This window comes from Centroberyx gerrardi, chromosome 9 (assembly GCF_048128805.1).
Source record: "Centroberyx gerrardi isolate f3 chromosome 9, fCenGer3.hap1.cur.20231027, whole genome shotgun sequence".
NCBI classification, from domain to species: Eukaryota; Metazoa; Chordata; class Actinopteri; order Beryciformes; family Berycidae; genus Centroberyx; species Centroberyx gerrardi.
Window position 1 is genome coordinate 19,296,085 of NC_136005.1, and position 15,858 is coordinate 19,311,942.

At 40.5% G+C, this 15,858-nt stretch overlaps 1 protein-coding gene across 1 annotated transcript; it reads left to right on the top strand.

Annotated features, from left to right (window-relative positions):
• The first annotated feature begins 1,538 nt into the window (after window positions 1-1,538).
• LOC139932442 (heparan sulfate 2-O-sulfotransferase 1) lies at window positions 1,539-15,628 on the top strand. The gene is made up of 7 exons (XM_071926230.2): window positions 1,539-2,120; window positions 10,271-10,509; window positions 12,336-12,421; window positions 12,964-13,102; window positions 13,277-13,374; window positions 13,602-13,759; window positions 13,989-15,628. Exons 1-7 carry the CDS (start codon window positions 1,997-1,999, stop codon window positions 14,213-14,215), a joined length of 1,071 nt encoding a protein of 356 aa, XP_071782331.1. The 5' UTR covers window positions 1,539-1,996; the 3' UTR covers window positions 14,216-15,628.
• Window positions 15,629-15,858: the final 230 nt, after the last annotated feature.

The window sequence follows — 15,858 nt, forward strand, 5'->3', positions numbered from 1 at the left end:
TCCTGTTCCTCTTGTAGCTCTTGTTCCTCTTGTAGCTCCTGTTCCTCTTGTAGCTCTTGTTCCTCTTGTAGCTCTTGTTCCTCTTGTAGCTCCTGTTCCTCTTGTAGCTCTTGTTCCTCTTGTAGTTCCATGTGCCATGGCAAAGTACAGTAGGTCTCAGCAGCAAGGAGGGACACGTTAAAGAGATACAGGATGAGATGGGAGCTACAGTGATGGGTGCTGCTGCCACTTTAAAATAAAATGGGCCCAGCTCTGACGCAACCATAGAGCTAAGGCAGCTCATCAGCACTTTCTCCTCTATGGTGGCCTTAAGGGTGAAACTGCTGTATGCAAGGGAGCTGGGGCAGCTGGGTGGAGGGTAGGACACACAATACAGATGGTATTAGATGGACTGAGAGGGTGAGTTGAATTGATCAGAAAGCCTGGTGTGATAAAATAATTAAATTCAAGCTTAGATGATTGAAAACAATAGCCACATTAAAGGACATGGGAGGAGGAAGCGTTATATTCTCACACTTCTAAACCTTTTGGATAAAACCCACAAAAAGAGAGCTGCTCTGTGCAATAGCCAACCTTGACCTTTCAAACAGCCTGAGTACATTTTCCCTCAGTTGTTTAAATGAAAAGTCTGCAGGTGTTTGTGAAAGTAAGGCCTTCTGCCAGGCAGTGTTTTAACAGCAGAGGATCTCGGCCAAATCCCACTTGACCCGGGGACTGAGGGAATTTTGGATGTCTGATTTTATTTATGGGCTGGTCTTGCTGATAATGGTATTTAAAAGGATTGTGACCGAATTCATGCATCTTGATGGGGATCAGACTGTAAACAGGTAAAACTGTGAAATAAAGCTGCAACAATAGTGCATATAACTAGTAGGGATAAATGCAAGTGTGTGATCAGATTGTTCATTATCCAAATAGCATATCCACAGGCAGGTTGCATTTTAATAGCAGATGTAAATGAGGTCTCAGTTACTGGAGGGACCCCACCCTCTTCAGAGTAGGCACACCCTTGGGAGTGGTGTTGCAGAGGAAGGTGGTAATGACAGACTATGAAGGCAAATTAAAGTCTGAAGGATTTAAAGCTTGTAGAAACACAAATGTTTTGAGACTTAGACTTTTGAATTATAATTTTTATAAATGATAATAAATGCCTATGTGTGAATGTGTATGAAAGATTTGGTCAAACAAAATATAAATGTTTTAATGTGTGAAACAAATTCAAATCACTAGATTTTCCACATGCAAGAAAAAGATTTGTAGTTGCGCATAATGTTTTGTGAACAAGTGGAAAAAATGTGCACAGATCATTTCAATCTGAGTGCATATAAGACATAGAGAATTTCTGAATTAGTTAATTATCAGCCTCGTTTGTGGAGATTTGTATAGTTTGTGCACTTTAAACGAGTCAGTTCCCGATCTCACATCAACAAGATTATTTCAAAACGACCGAATCGTTTACAGGTCACACACCTCCGCCCACAGACGCTACGCTGCTACTGGACGCCGCTGCCGCACATACTTGTTTCGTTGGGACTCGTTGGGACCTATGGTTGGGTCTGTCAGGCTCGATTAGCGTTTTAATGGATGGGACTTGATGGACTCTGCATGCAGGCGGCGTGGCTGATACAAAACAAGCCCGAATTAAAATGCAAAGTGACTGTTTTAAAGATAACGCTAGCTAACGTCAGTGTCAACTCATAATGTTAGTTAGTTAGCAAGGAAGCAACATGAAACACTGTTTTGGAAACACTCGCTAGCTAGTTAGTTGAAGTGCTAACCTAAGTTAACCCTGTCCGATACTGAGCTTGGTGGCAAACTAGTAGGGTTAAATAGCCAGCGAGTTTTAGTTACATTTGCAAAGTCCATCGAAATTGTGATTCAACTTAGCCAACAGCATTAGCTAGCCACGGTTAGCTACTTCGCTTGCTAGCCTAGCAGTGGACCTGGAGACTTCACTGTTTGATTGCATCCGCGGTATGACTTATCTGGTTGTTTGATGGGGCTTTTAAGGATTATGATGCCGCCCAAGTTTCAGCTTTTGGCTGTTTTGGCATTTGGAGTGGCGATGCTCTTTATTGAGAACCAAATCCAGAAATTGGAGGAGTCAAGAGCCAAACTAGGTAAGAGGAAAACAGAGATAACTTAACTACCAACAAATAGGAGATGCAGAAGTTGCCTCCTTTAGCTTGACCATTTGTGCTTGCTTCTCTGCCTGATCTGAGTACGTTGACAAGAATAGGATCAGTTAATGGTTATAGTTTCTGGTTGTTTAATGTTACCCCACCAGCTTCCCTGGTTCTGTGACATTCTGTACTTATTATAGCTGTTAGTTTGCAAACATAGTAACGGTGCGTGTTTTTTAAACAGACAAAACCCAACAGGTACTAGCTAATTGCTTTCCAACATTATGCCTAATATTCTGCATTTTGTCGACATTATGGCTAACAGCAAGATTGTGTTTAATAGAGCTTTCTGTGCTCGGCTGCCGAGTCATAATTTTGCCATCAGGGTCTAGGACCTGACTGTTGAAACCAGTCAGGTAGACATTCTTCCATATTGTCTGGTATAAGTTTGAGTCTTTGTGAGCTTTGTGGAGGCTCATTGTGACACCAGGGATTTTCTTCCTCTTCTTTTGGAATTTTGGCAGACTAGACATTTGGAGGCCCATAGCTTTTAGGAAAAGATGTGACTGATATAGCCTGAGATGAACTAGTAAGTCATCATGATCCATTTAAGTTAACTGATCTGTTTTATGTGTCAATGATCAAAGTCATCAAATATGAATATTTTAACCATAACATTACTGGTCCCTAAGGCAATACCATGCACAATAATACAATATAATCTTTTAAGTTTTTTTTGAGTTTCACTCAATATTTAATGTATTGATTACACAGCATTTAAATATTTGCTGTACAGCATAATACATGATTCTTCTTTTTTTTTTGTGGCAAAGTGGCAAAATTCATTTTGAAGGCAAAATCATTTTGCTTCTGGGCTCTGCCTGGTTATCTCTGACTGGTTGATGCACCTACTGTTGAGTGATGTCTTATAGCATGTTGGAGTCAGATGCATTTGTCTTGACAGCCTTCGATAATCCTTGTTATTGTTAGGATTAGGAGGATATTCTTCAATACAGTCTACACTGGAAAACAAAGTCTCAACAACTTTCCCTGCCCAACATCAGGGTGCTCTCAGGTTATACAACTCTTTTAATAAAATTATAAAAAGCCAAAAACCAATAGGTTATTAAGTGTATTGTTGTGATACACATACACTTTTTACACCATAGTGAAGGGACGGTCATGAACTGTATAGAATCAGTCAAGTTGTGCCAAAAAGGTCTAGACAAATTACAATCATTACTAACATGACATTTCTGAGTGATCAACTTCCATCCATCCATGATGCCAAACCACAGTATCGAATTTTTCGCATACCAGCTCCCACTGTGCGGCCATCTGTTATTAATCTAAAATATTACAATCATTTGGTGTGTTGCCTTCTGGAAAAGCGTCACCGGTACCAGTTTTTTGCCTTTGTTTACATCTCTGCACCTAAAGTTATGACTGGTCAAACAGATTCTAAATCCTCATATATATATACAGTGTGTATACATATATATTCTCATCTACTTCTACTTAAGTTAGCGTTTCCCAGAATGCCTTTGACAAGCCCCAGTGAACGGGCGTGAACTTGTTGCATTCAGCTGTGGGTTGTGCGTGACCAGAATAGTTAGCTTTAGAATGGATTTTTCCTTTAAGGTCCATGCAGTTGAAGTCACTATTAATGGTTTTAATACCCAATGAAAGGAGCTGCAAGCCATCAGTTTTTTTTTCAGCATACAGAACTTTGAAACGCCGTCCTTGGATAATAGCTGTGGTTACAGTGTTTCTGCTAGATTTTTTTGGGTGTAGTGACAGTGAGGGGAAACCGGTGTGTGGATGGTAAGTTTTCCTTTGAATACTCAAGGACTGGAGTCAAATACCATCCATTGTGAAATGTATTCCCCTCTCTGCACCAACAGTCCTCACTGCAGCCTCTGAGACAGTAGATGGTAGATTAGCAATGTCCATGCCCTCTTGGGGATAAATTGACCCAAGCCATGTCAGATAAAGCACCCCACCACATTTGGAAGCACTGTCATTGAGGGAAGTGTTGTTTGTTTGTTTTTCTAGTAGTCTAGTTGTTCTGGAATAGGCAGCCTGTAGCATAATTTAAAAGCAGATTAGACAGATTAAATGTAGCGCACAGATGGAGAATAGTCTGGCCAAGTTCCTATTTCACATGGCTAACAACCCAAGAAGCTCTACTTTATTACAAGTCTTGTAGCTTATGTGTATCATTCAAAACTAGAGGTAATGACACTGAATCCCTACCAGCTCCCAGGGTGCTGCTCTCTAGCTGAACCTGACCTCTGACCTCCCTGTAGAGGGGGGCAAGCGAGAAGAGAATTTCATAATGGGAATCAATAAAGTATATGACACTATTGTTGTTATTACATTACATCTGTAGAGGAATTGCCTGTTGAATGTAAAGTGACTTTAATACAAATGTCAAAAACAGAGAGGAATGAGAGGAAGTTTAGGCATATTAGAAAATTAGACTGAATATGTGCTTGGACTGATGAAATGGGAGTTGGCCTTTTATCAAATTGGTCCCAACAGAATTAATGCATCCTAATTCTGTATTTACTCATTTACAGCAATTGTGCTTTCCTCGTAGATATGTAACAGGCTGTCATCAGTGATGACTCTCCAATCTCTCCTCGTCCCTCTCTGGTGTGGTTAATGGGATTAGTCTACCTATTTGCATGGCGCATCTGCCATGTAACCAAAATCTTCTAAATACAACAAAGTTGCTATAAACATTATCTGTTGGTAGATAACTCCTAATAAAGCTTAGCTAAATGAAAGGTTAAACACAGCAAATAAACTGAAGAGTTTAATTTACATTGGAAATGCCTTTTGAGTTGCTTTACAAATCTTTTGTTTTGTTTAAGTTTGGCACTGGGGTTATGGAGTATAGGGCTGCACGATATGGAGAAAATATACAATGTGCGATAAACTTGTTGGATATTGCGATGGCAATATGAAATGCGATAAATACAAAGATTAAGGCATACTATTTCAATGTGTCTTTGATTGCATGTGCTGAAAGTATGGACCCCAACAATGAATATGGTTTGCTGTGTAATTAAATCAATTTCCAGCATTAGTGCAAACTGCAAACTTTATTTGTGAAAATAATAGGCCTAAAGGCCAAAACCTAAAGCACAAAAGATGCTTCGTCATCCCACCCACCATCTTCTCCTTGTCTCAGATAAAATCAAAAAAGCTGTAAGGACGATTTTAGCCCTTCCCATCGTGCTTTGCTTTGCCAGTTGTTCCGGTCAATACACTGCCAGCCAGCTGCCGTTCAGTCGTACTGAAGAGAGTGTAATACTGTTGCTGTAACAGCAAGTAATAATAACACTGATTTAGTTGTTGTCACTTTATTAACTTACAGCAACAGTATTACACTCTTCCAGTTCTTTGCGATGTGTTTATTGCGGAAATTCTTATCATGATAATGATAAAAATACGATACATCTTTCAGCCCTAATGCAGTATGACAGCTGATTCCTGAATTTCTATAGGACTTACAGTGTTTCCCACAGGTTGTCAGTTTACATTGGAGGAGGCGGCGGCAGGGGTGGGGGTTGTTTTGTGTGACGTTTTGTTTAGTGAGCCCAGTAGGTCATATTTTTTCAGGCACACTGACATCTCTCAATCTAGTATAAGTTAATGGCATTGCAACATTAGCTGACTATTATATTTCCATCTGATTATCTCTCCATTCAGTTTGTGTTGGCACAGACATACTGCAACTCTAAGGAGTACGGATGCACTGTGTCATAGGTGCAGTGAATTATGGTCATTGTAGTTCACTAACAGGCTTTTGGCACTTGGCAGCATTAAATCTTGATTGTTTGAAGCCTAGATCGGCGAGAAACGCCAGCTTCATGCATCACGACATCCAGAATGAATCCAAAACAAAAATGTACTTGTTGGGCTGTTAATTTACCTGGGCGGGCTGCCCAAATATTAAAATTGTATGGGAAACACTGACCTGACCTAACATGTCTAGTTGTATGACTCTCTTTTGCCTAAATACATTATTGTGCAAACAAGAGAGTAGACAGAACACTTATTTAGTTGTGATCTGCTCTGGATGTACATCTGCTGTGCCTCTGAACCTAATAAGGATTAGGGTTGTAAAGTAAATGTATGTTATTTAGTTACTGAGGGATATTGAAGATCATGGCCTCAACACCAATTACAACATTTATTCAACCCCCACCAAAATCAAGCCTCCAGACTAACTTTAGACTTGATGCTGCCAACATTGTGTTTTCGTTGAACACTGATTGCATTCAGTTTCACTTGAAATCTAGATAAACTACCTTGTGTAATTTGTCAAGATTAAAACTGACCTTTAACATCTGCTATTCCATCAATTGAAGTTTAATCCCCATGGCAAAAGGCAGACCTACAGACCTCCTGAATTAAGACTAATCAACAGACTTTGTATATCAGAGGAGGGAAGTTATGAGAGGGAGGGGAGCAAATCCTGAAATATTGACGTAGGTGTGCAATTACTTAGATTAATCAGAGTGAAAGCCACATGTAAGTTACACTGGCCTGCAGACATGCTGGCAAATGGATCCTTGCCCTTCCACTGTAGGTATATTAACATCATGCAGTGCATCCTGGTCGCTTCATGTTCTCCTGTAACCAGCCACACTGTCACTTGATAAACAGCTTTTATCTAAAAAGAAATAAACAGGCATTAGTTCCAGTCAGTCAGCCTAGGACACAAGATTGGCTTCCCTAGCTACCCTGGCACCTTCATGAAAACCCAGTGTGGGGGGTGTTCTGGTCCCATAGTTGACTGGGGTGCATGCCATGTACCTGTAACATTTTGGGTTTGAATCCATCCTTTGTGGCATGTCATTTCTCTATCATTCTCGTGTCTTTCTTGTCTTTCTCCACTTTAGGTTGTCCAATAAAGCAAAAAATGTAAAATAAATAAATAAAACGAAAGACAGTGTGGCTGGTTTGACTGTGGCCAGTAAGTCTGTGCATATGACCCATCCATCACAGCTTTCCTCTTTTGATGGCTGTCTCTGCCAGGCTCCACAACATTATCTGAGAGATATTCTCTTTCAAACAAATATATGATTTCATGAAGCAAACAACGATTTGTGAAATAAACTATGACAGGAAAGTTTTGTACACACCTTTGACTTTGTTTCATGGACGACACACTTGCTGGGATGTTAGCTACAAGGCTGATCCTCTTAAAACTAGGCTAAGTCTAGACACAAGCACTCAACCTGAACTTACTGTTGACTGACATGCAATTATGGAAACGGTAAGCATTAGGCAGCAGTAGCTTTAGTTGGCTTTAGAGGTAAGCTAATTTAGGTTGTTTTACTCTGTGATAGTTAGAAGTCACACTTGTTTGAGTAGACAACTGCTTGCTAATTTTGTTAACACTTGCCACAATTGCAGTTGAATGAGGCTTACCTTTTGAGTGGAATGAGGTGGATCAATTGAGATATCACTGGGTAGTACACAGAAAAGAGACGTTTATTGGATTCTGATAGGATCATGAGTACAAGGAATGACTGCTGTGGCCTACCAGTTTATCCCTGAGTGTTGAGATGATACAGTCATTTGCAAATAGAGCCCTGTAATTTGGAATAGGTGGTCTATCATTGCTTTCCTTTCACTGATGTCCTGCCCCCACTGTTGACCAGAGGTAGGCTATTTACTCAGAACTTCTGAGGAACAGCTCACCCACAGTAACTGGAGTAGGGCTGGTAGGAGAAATGAAACTGGGTGAAATTCTGTTAGCATCTTGAAATGGTGAGCAGTAACAAGACTAACTTTAAGATGAGGGAAATTAAGTTATGCTTGTGGGACACAGAGAGGGAGAGAGAGCATCCACCTGTCCTCAGATGCAGTGCAACAAACATCTTGGGAGACACCCTGCCATTTATCTTTTGAGGTTTCTCCTCTCCTGCAGCCTGTCAGTCAGTGACTGGCTGGGCAGCAGGGTGCCGGCACCGCACTGAGCAGCAGAGAGCCGGACCAAGAGATACCACAAGGCCATACCTGTAATTGGCTCCCATTAGACTTACAGTGGAGAAAACACTTGTAATTATGCCTCCTGTCTATTTTCATCATCTTCATTTCAAGTATGTTAGTGTGTTTTGAAGGACCTGGTTGTTTAGCTAATTAAGGCATGCATGCCAACAAGACTCATTGCACTCACTGCATGTCACCTTGGAACTTGAACTTTTCGAGACTTCTGTTTGGAACATGCAGACTGAATTTCATGCCAGTCGGCCAGATGGTGGGCTACAAGAAAAGGTCAACTTTGAAAGGCCATAACTCCTACATTGTAAGTCTGATTGACATGAAACATAGTACACATATCCAGCTTGATCGACACTACAGGACAACCCAATTTTCACCAGCCATAAAAATGAATAGGCCCTGTGTAATCTACATAGAAATATATCACCCTAACCATTTCCAATGACGTTTTGTGTATAGAATCAGGTATTGTGTGAAGCATTCATTAAAGAAACAATCAGATTTAGAGTTTTAATTTAAAAATTGCTCGCTCACTTGTACACTGGATTTTATCACACCTCACACCTGCTATGTGTCGCCACATGGGAATGAATTTCGACTAACGTTTGGCTAGTTAACATCAAGCCAGCAGAGACACCTGGAAAAGTTTGAATAAGATTAGACGTTACCACTTTGTGTAAAGCTAGCGTAACAGGCAGCCAGTCGGGAGCCTGTTTGATACAGAGCTATTGTTTTGCTTTGATTTGATTTGGTCACAGAATGTGTATGGTGGTCAGCAGGGACAAAGTTTGAGAGAAGGCAAAGTGCAAATCCTGTATAACCAAGGCATTCAAATGTTGGTGTCAATAAGTTACCGGACAGTGTGGCAGATGACCCTTATTGATTAATTCGCTTAAGACAAATTTTACCAGCCTTTGGTGCTTGACAGGTGGCAATTTTGGACCCCGCAACAGGCTTTGTCAGTTTTTGACATGTTGATGCCAAAAGTGGAATGTAGCTTAAAGAGACAAGGCACACAAACTATTCTAAGCAGGCCTGATGGTCAAGCAACGGCACTCTTATCCAATGAACTTGACAAAGTGTGTTGCGAAGTAGGAAAATGTTATTCAAATGATATTCAGTATTATTCAGGCTATGTTGTTCATATTTGTTCTTAAGTACAAGCTAAACTTGCAAGTGCTGCGTCATTGAGCAGGATGGTTGGAAACTCAGATAGTTGGAAACTCAACCATCTGAAGTCATACATACCAGGCAAGGCCCCAGCTGAACCAGTGACAGGGTGCTCCGCAGAGGGAGCTTGTGTGGGTGCCCAGGACTTTGGTTTGAAAGCAAAAATCTGTTTTTAACAGCGCAGTTTGATCAGGCATTAGACACGACACACGTTCAAGGCGTTGCATTTCTATCTCTCACACAGAACCTGTCTGCTACAAGCTGGCTATATCACCAGTAAGGCTTTTCTGACGATAAGTGCAGTTGCATGTAATTATTAGGCCTAAATAAAACCTTGAATGCTTTTAGCTGTGACACTGAGGGTTTGTGAGGCAACAGGCCAGACATAAATCATCATCCTATTCAGTTGTATCCCTTATTGGTTTATTTCTTTTCTGAATTGTAAATCAAATCAAACATACAACACTGCATCCTCTGTTTTTCTCCTTCCACACCCACCTCTAAAATGACTATTAAGAATGAGTGAAAGAGAAAGAGGTTCATTAGGACTACCAGTGCTTGTAGAAACCATTGTTCATCATTGAAATGTGTGTACATAGGCCTAATTACTTTTGCTACATTTGGCATCCTATAATGAATTTGGATAGACTGTATAAAGTACCACTATATGGTCAGTTGTCTCCCTGGAAATGATATTCATCTACAAAACAAGTTTTGTACTATAGGTAATATTGCACCTCCTCCTGCTGGACCATTAAGGTACTGCAGTATATACAGTATTATCAGCCAAGTCATACTTGAGAGTTGCTGAATTATTGAGTCACAAGTGAACAGACTTTTGTGCCATTTGTTAATATTCAGTAATACTCTTTTCACGCTTTTCATGATGTTATCTGTCAAGGATTAAAATCCACTTGAAGTTTTGTTAAAAGTCATGTTGTCTCCCTTTCCAGAGCGCACCATTGCCAGACATGAGGTGGCCGAGGTAGAGCAGCGTCACAGTGAAGACGGTGGGAGAGAGTTATCACCAGTGGCTGAAGAAGACGATATGGTCATCATCTACAACAGGGTGCCCAAGACAGCCAGCACCTCCTTCACTAACATCGCGTATGACCTGTGTGGGAAGAATCACTTCCACGTCCTGCACATTAATACGACCAAAAACAACCCTGTCATGTCTTTACAAGACCAGGTGAGATCATGGCCCATCATGATATTTAGGTGCAGTGGTGCGAACTGGGGATAAACAGTACAGTATATACAACACATGGTGGCGCAAGATCATAGGGACGCCAAAAGCTCAGACCAAAAAAAAAAAAAAATATTTAAACCATTCTATCGTAACTGCAAATACATTACTTTTTTGTAAGATTTGCCACCAAATCACCAATTGTCCAGCCTATGACAGGCTTGTGGATACTTATCATTAAACAAAATAAAAAAAAATTGATAGAATTAGATAGATAGATAGAATTAGCCAGTTCTAACATGAGAGGGTTCCACCAGGGTGTACAGTTTTAATACTGTAAAATACTTTTGGGTTAAAATACTAATAAAAAAAATCCAGAGGCTTTTCTTACACCCTGCTTTAGCCACAGCCTTAACTTAAAACTATGTAATGCAACACTTCTAAAGGAGTGCTTATTAGAGCAGTCCCTCACCTTGACCTCTCTTTCTCTAACCTTCTGAAGGGCATCTGCTTTTTTTCACATTTTGCTCTAACAACCCCTATAAGTTAATGTGTGAGTTAACACTATGAAAAACTATGTAATATATGTGTTGGAGAAATGTTTGGCAGGAGTTAAAGTCGACTGGGTGTGAGCTCATTCTTGTCTTTGGTTAAACTAATGGAAGAAATTCTTTCGGACTACAAGGAACAACACCTTTGGTGGAGATTTTGGAAACCATGGCAGAAGAATTTCATTTGAGCTTGGACTTAGTAGCTCATTGCCCCCTCCTGCAAGTGCAGACCGTGTGCATCTTTTTAAAGCCCCAGATAATATGCGTGGCATTGGCACACATTGCTGAACTGTTATACTGGGTGCATTTGTATTCCTGTCAGTGAAGCTTAGGACACATAGTGTAAATGCCCCGTAGCTATGCTAGTGTTATTTTTGGCTCCTAGTGCCAAGGTAATATCCTGTCTGCCATCTCACAACAGGCTGCCCCCTCCATCTTGGAAACAGTCTGTTTCCTTTGCAGATGATAGAACAGTTAGACAAGGGGAGAGAATTAGTCTGCTGGAACGCCAAAGCTGAACTCATTTTACTACAGGAAAATCCAAATTTGTATCCAACAATATTGTCTACCTAAGCCAAAATTGGTGAATGTGTATGATATTTTTCTCTCTGGAACCGTAGAGTGCGTGTCAGATGGAGGTCTGGTTGTATATAAAAATACTATATATTCAGTGCCAAAAGTATTAGGGCCATGTGGGGTGAAATTGGTTCTGTTTGCTGTTAACTGATGAAATTTGTATTTCTAGTCACATGTATGTGAGGTAACATACAGTTGTTGCAGCCTGTCTCCTCTAGTTTCAGTTAATAAAGTATTACAACAGATTAACTTATTCTAACTAGAAGTCCTGTGAATTTGGTCCTATACTCTTGAGATACAATAACTAGGAAGTTTGTGACCCATTGACTTGATTTCTTCCTTTTGAGATAATCTGAGAAGTCCTACGATTTCCATACAATGGATTCTGACTTACAGTGTTTTGACACAAGTTGAATACATGGATAAATCAATGTCCAGAGATTTGCAAGTACTGATCACAACCAACAATTTTGTAACACGCTGTAGCATACACACAAATGGACTTAAATGGTGAATTAATAGCAGGCAGTCAGTAATGTCATCTCGTACATCTTCTGAGCAGAACTACAAGTGTATCAGTTTCCAGCAAAAAGCCATTTTTACTTCTCCGTCCCTTCAATGTTCTCTTCTGTGTTTTTTTCCATTGACTGGAGAGAGTTTCCCTGCTGCTCCATAATTAGTTTCCATTATCTTTGGCTACAGGTGCGCTTTGTCAGGAATGTCACCTCCTGGAGAGAGATGAAGCCCGGCTTCTACCATGGCCATGTAGCTTATCTGGACTTCTCAAAGTAAGGCCCTTCATTTTCTTGTAATGCCATTAATATCCAGATTAGTTACAAACAGTCAGCAAAGCAGATAAAGGAGCTCTTGTATTGATTGCTAATGTGTGCTTTAGTGTTGATTAATGGCATTGTTGTCCTTATCTCCACTGACATTATCATTTCAGTGATCAGAGGTAATTATCCTAATGGTGTACGTGTTCTTCCCTTCTTCCGTGAGAGATATCCTGTTAACTTGCAGTCTCATTCTTCCCAGATGCTGCCACCCTGTTGCTGATGGAAAAACTGATTCTCTAGTACAATAAACACTCATTGGACTAGGTGCATAAAGATGGCTGCCTAGTGTTCTGATTTCATGCGGTCCTGCCAGGCCGTCCCCCAGTGTAACGCGACACCGTCTTTGTTAAATGCAGCTAAAGTCTTCACGCACATGTTGACCTTTGGAATGGGCAGTGATGTCAAATCATGAGGCCATCATCTTTATGCACCTTGTCTCCATAGCAAATAACCACCATTACAAATTCAAGTGCAGTTTCCTTTTCTTTGTTTAGGTATGGGGTGAAGGGAAAGCCAATGTACATAAATGTGGTGCGGGACCCTATAGAGCGCCTGGTGTCGTACTACTACTTCTTGCGTTTTGGAGATGACTACAGGCCGGGCCTTCGACGAAGGAAACAAGGCGACAAAAAGGTCTTTATTCTGAGCTTGTCAAAAATATCAGTTTGTTTTAATGTATGCTTGCTCAAATGAATCTTCAATTACTTTTAAGGCCTCAGATGTTTTGTCTGCATAATTGTCTATTCAGTTACTTCCTAGAGCGATGTATGATGTGTTACTAGGTGTTTGTTTATGTTTGCCTTTTAGACCTTTGATGAGTGTGTGTCATCAGGGGGCTCTGACTGCGCTCCTGAGAAACTCTGGCTTCAGATCCCCTTCTTCTGCGGCCACCATTCAGAGTGCTGGTGAGTTCGCTGCACCTGCTGCCTCTCCAACAAAAAGAGCTGCACACTGTGATACTAAACATTGACTATTCAGTATTAGAAGGACATGGCTAACAGAGCCAAATCATTTGAATATTGCCTGCACATAGTCTACATCAGGCACACCATGGTAGTCACCAACTAATTTTCCTATTTATTGATAATGATATGGTCATACACTGTGCTATTAAGTGCTGTTTTGCGTTAAGGAATGCGGGCAGTAGATGGGCTCTGGACCAGGCCAAGTATAACCTGGTGAATGAATACCTGTTGGTTGGAGTAACTGAGGAGCTGGAGGACTTCGTCATGATCCTGGAGGCCGCACTTCCACGCTTCTTTAAGGGTGCTACAGATCTCTACCGAACAGGTACCAGCACAACCCAGTTCTCTTACAGCCCTCACCGTGCTACTCCAGAAATCACCATGAAGTTAAACCAGTAACTGAGCTTGTTTTGTCTTCATGCCATTCTTGATTTTGCACTTTAGTGATACAGCCCAATTGCCAAGAACCCATTGGAATTGCTTCCCTGCCAATCTGTAGTAACCGTGTGTTGCCTAGACTGACAGACTCATTAGACTGTCTTGTGTTTTTCCAGGGAAGAAGTCCCACCTGCGGAAGACCACTGAAAAGAAGCCCCCCACCAAAGACACCATAGCCAAGCTGCAGCAGTCAGACATCTGGAAAATTGAAAATGAGTTTTATGAGTTTGCACTGGAACAGTTTCAGTTTGTACGTGCCCATGCTGTCAGGGAGAAGGATGGAGAACTTTACGTCCTGGCCCAGAGCTTCTTCTATGAGAAAATCTACCCCAAAGTCAACTGAAGGCCTAGCCAGGGAGGGTGCTGACGTGGCCCCAGCTGCACAGGGACCTTGTAAGAACTACATTCGAAGTCATATACACTGGGAAGAGGAGAGAAACATGAGAGCGAAAGTATACCAAGTAACGGTAATTCTGGGGAAAGTTCTACTGGGTTCACTGCCCCTGTACTTCAACTTTTGCTGGGATTCAAAGATGAACAACGCTGATATGGTGCAGAAAAGCCTCAACTCGGACCGGACAATGATCCGTACTGAAAAACTTGCACTGTTGCCTTTTGGGTTCAACACTAAATAGTTTATTATAAAGACACAATGACATGATAATGAATTTTTACAGTCCATGAAATGACATAAGACCAGTTGGAATTTCTACAGGAAATGAGTCTACAATCTTGATATTTTATTGCTGGTGCAGCTGCTGCGAAAACTTCAAGGATAAACTGCCAATCTGGACTGTGTGAGAAGGAATTCCTTCCCACACCAGGGTGAAATGGTAGATGAATACATCTTAAAACCAAAACACAAGCAGCCTTTGATTTATCCTGTCTCACAAGTAATGTGTTTGATTTGCAGGTGGGCAAACCTCAACCAGTTCAAATAGTTAAAAACCATATTTAAATGTGTTTACCCAAGTCTGTTTGAAAGGGAAATAAGCTTTGCTGGTTGAGAAATGTAATGAGGTCAGTGTTGTATTATTGTTTTCTGCACTGTCTGTACATTTTAGGTGCATCAATAATTGTTTACAAACTACAGAAGAGAAGATCAAAGGTATTTAAAAAAAAAAAAAAGGAACATCAAAGCTGCATTTGTACATACTGTATTTACATGCAGTAAGTATATTATGTTTTTGGACCAAATGGTAGTAAAGAAAATAGACTTGACCATTGCATCCTTTGGTGCGTGACTTGTAAAATAGTCGTTTTATATCCCACTGAGATGTTCTCAATTTGTGGATACATCTAACGCATCGTGTCAGTATTTTATCACAAAAATAGATGTGCATCCCTCAGCAGGCAACTTTGATATAACTGACAGATACGCTATTGTACTGTTTTTATCCTGTGAGAGAAACTGAGTTGCGGCAGGATTGTGTCGTACTGGTATGGAGCAAAAATGAATTGAATGTTTGAAAGCAGGGTTTACCAGACATGACACATTTGCAGAGTTTTGACTTTGTTCTGCTCTTGGTCACAGGGTCATTTCCAGCTGAGAGAGACTGGGGGCGATGGGAGTTGATAGTGCCTTTATCACAACATACAGGAAACATTTAAGACATTTTTTATATTCAATTTCAAGTGATTCCACCTTCATGTTACTGTTTCCTCTTTTTTTTATTTGTGTATTCTTTTGAACTGCGGGTCCTGTTTCTTTTCTGATGATGTTTTCATATTAATCACAGCCTAAATATAAATACTTAACTGCAAGTGTCTTGGCTCATATATATATATTTTTTGGCTTTTTATTCACTACCAACAGTTGTTGATTCCGTTTGATTTGTGTATTTGTGACTTGACCAACAAGCAGGATGTTGCATGGAACAATAATATTTTGCATTACTTATCACCAGAAGGCAGTTAGATTTCACCACTGTTGAATTAGCTTTGTTCTGTTGATTTTTACTTTTCTTTCCCATTAGATCATTTTCT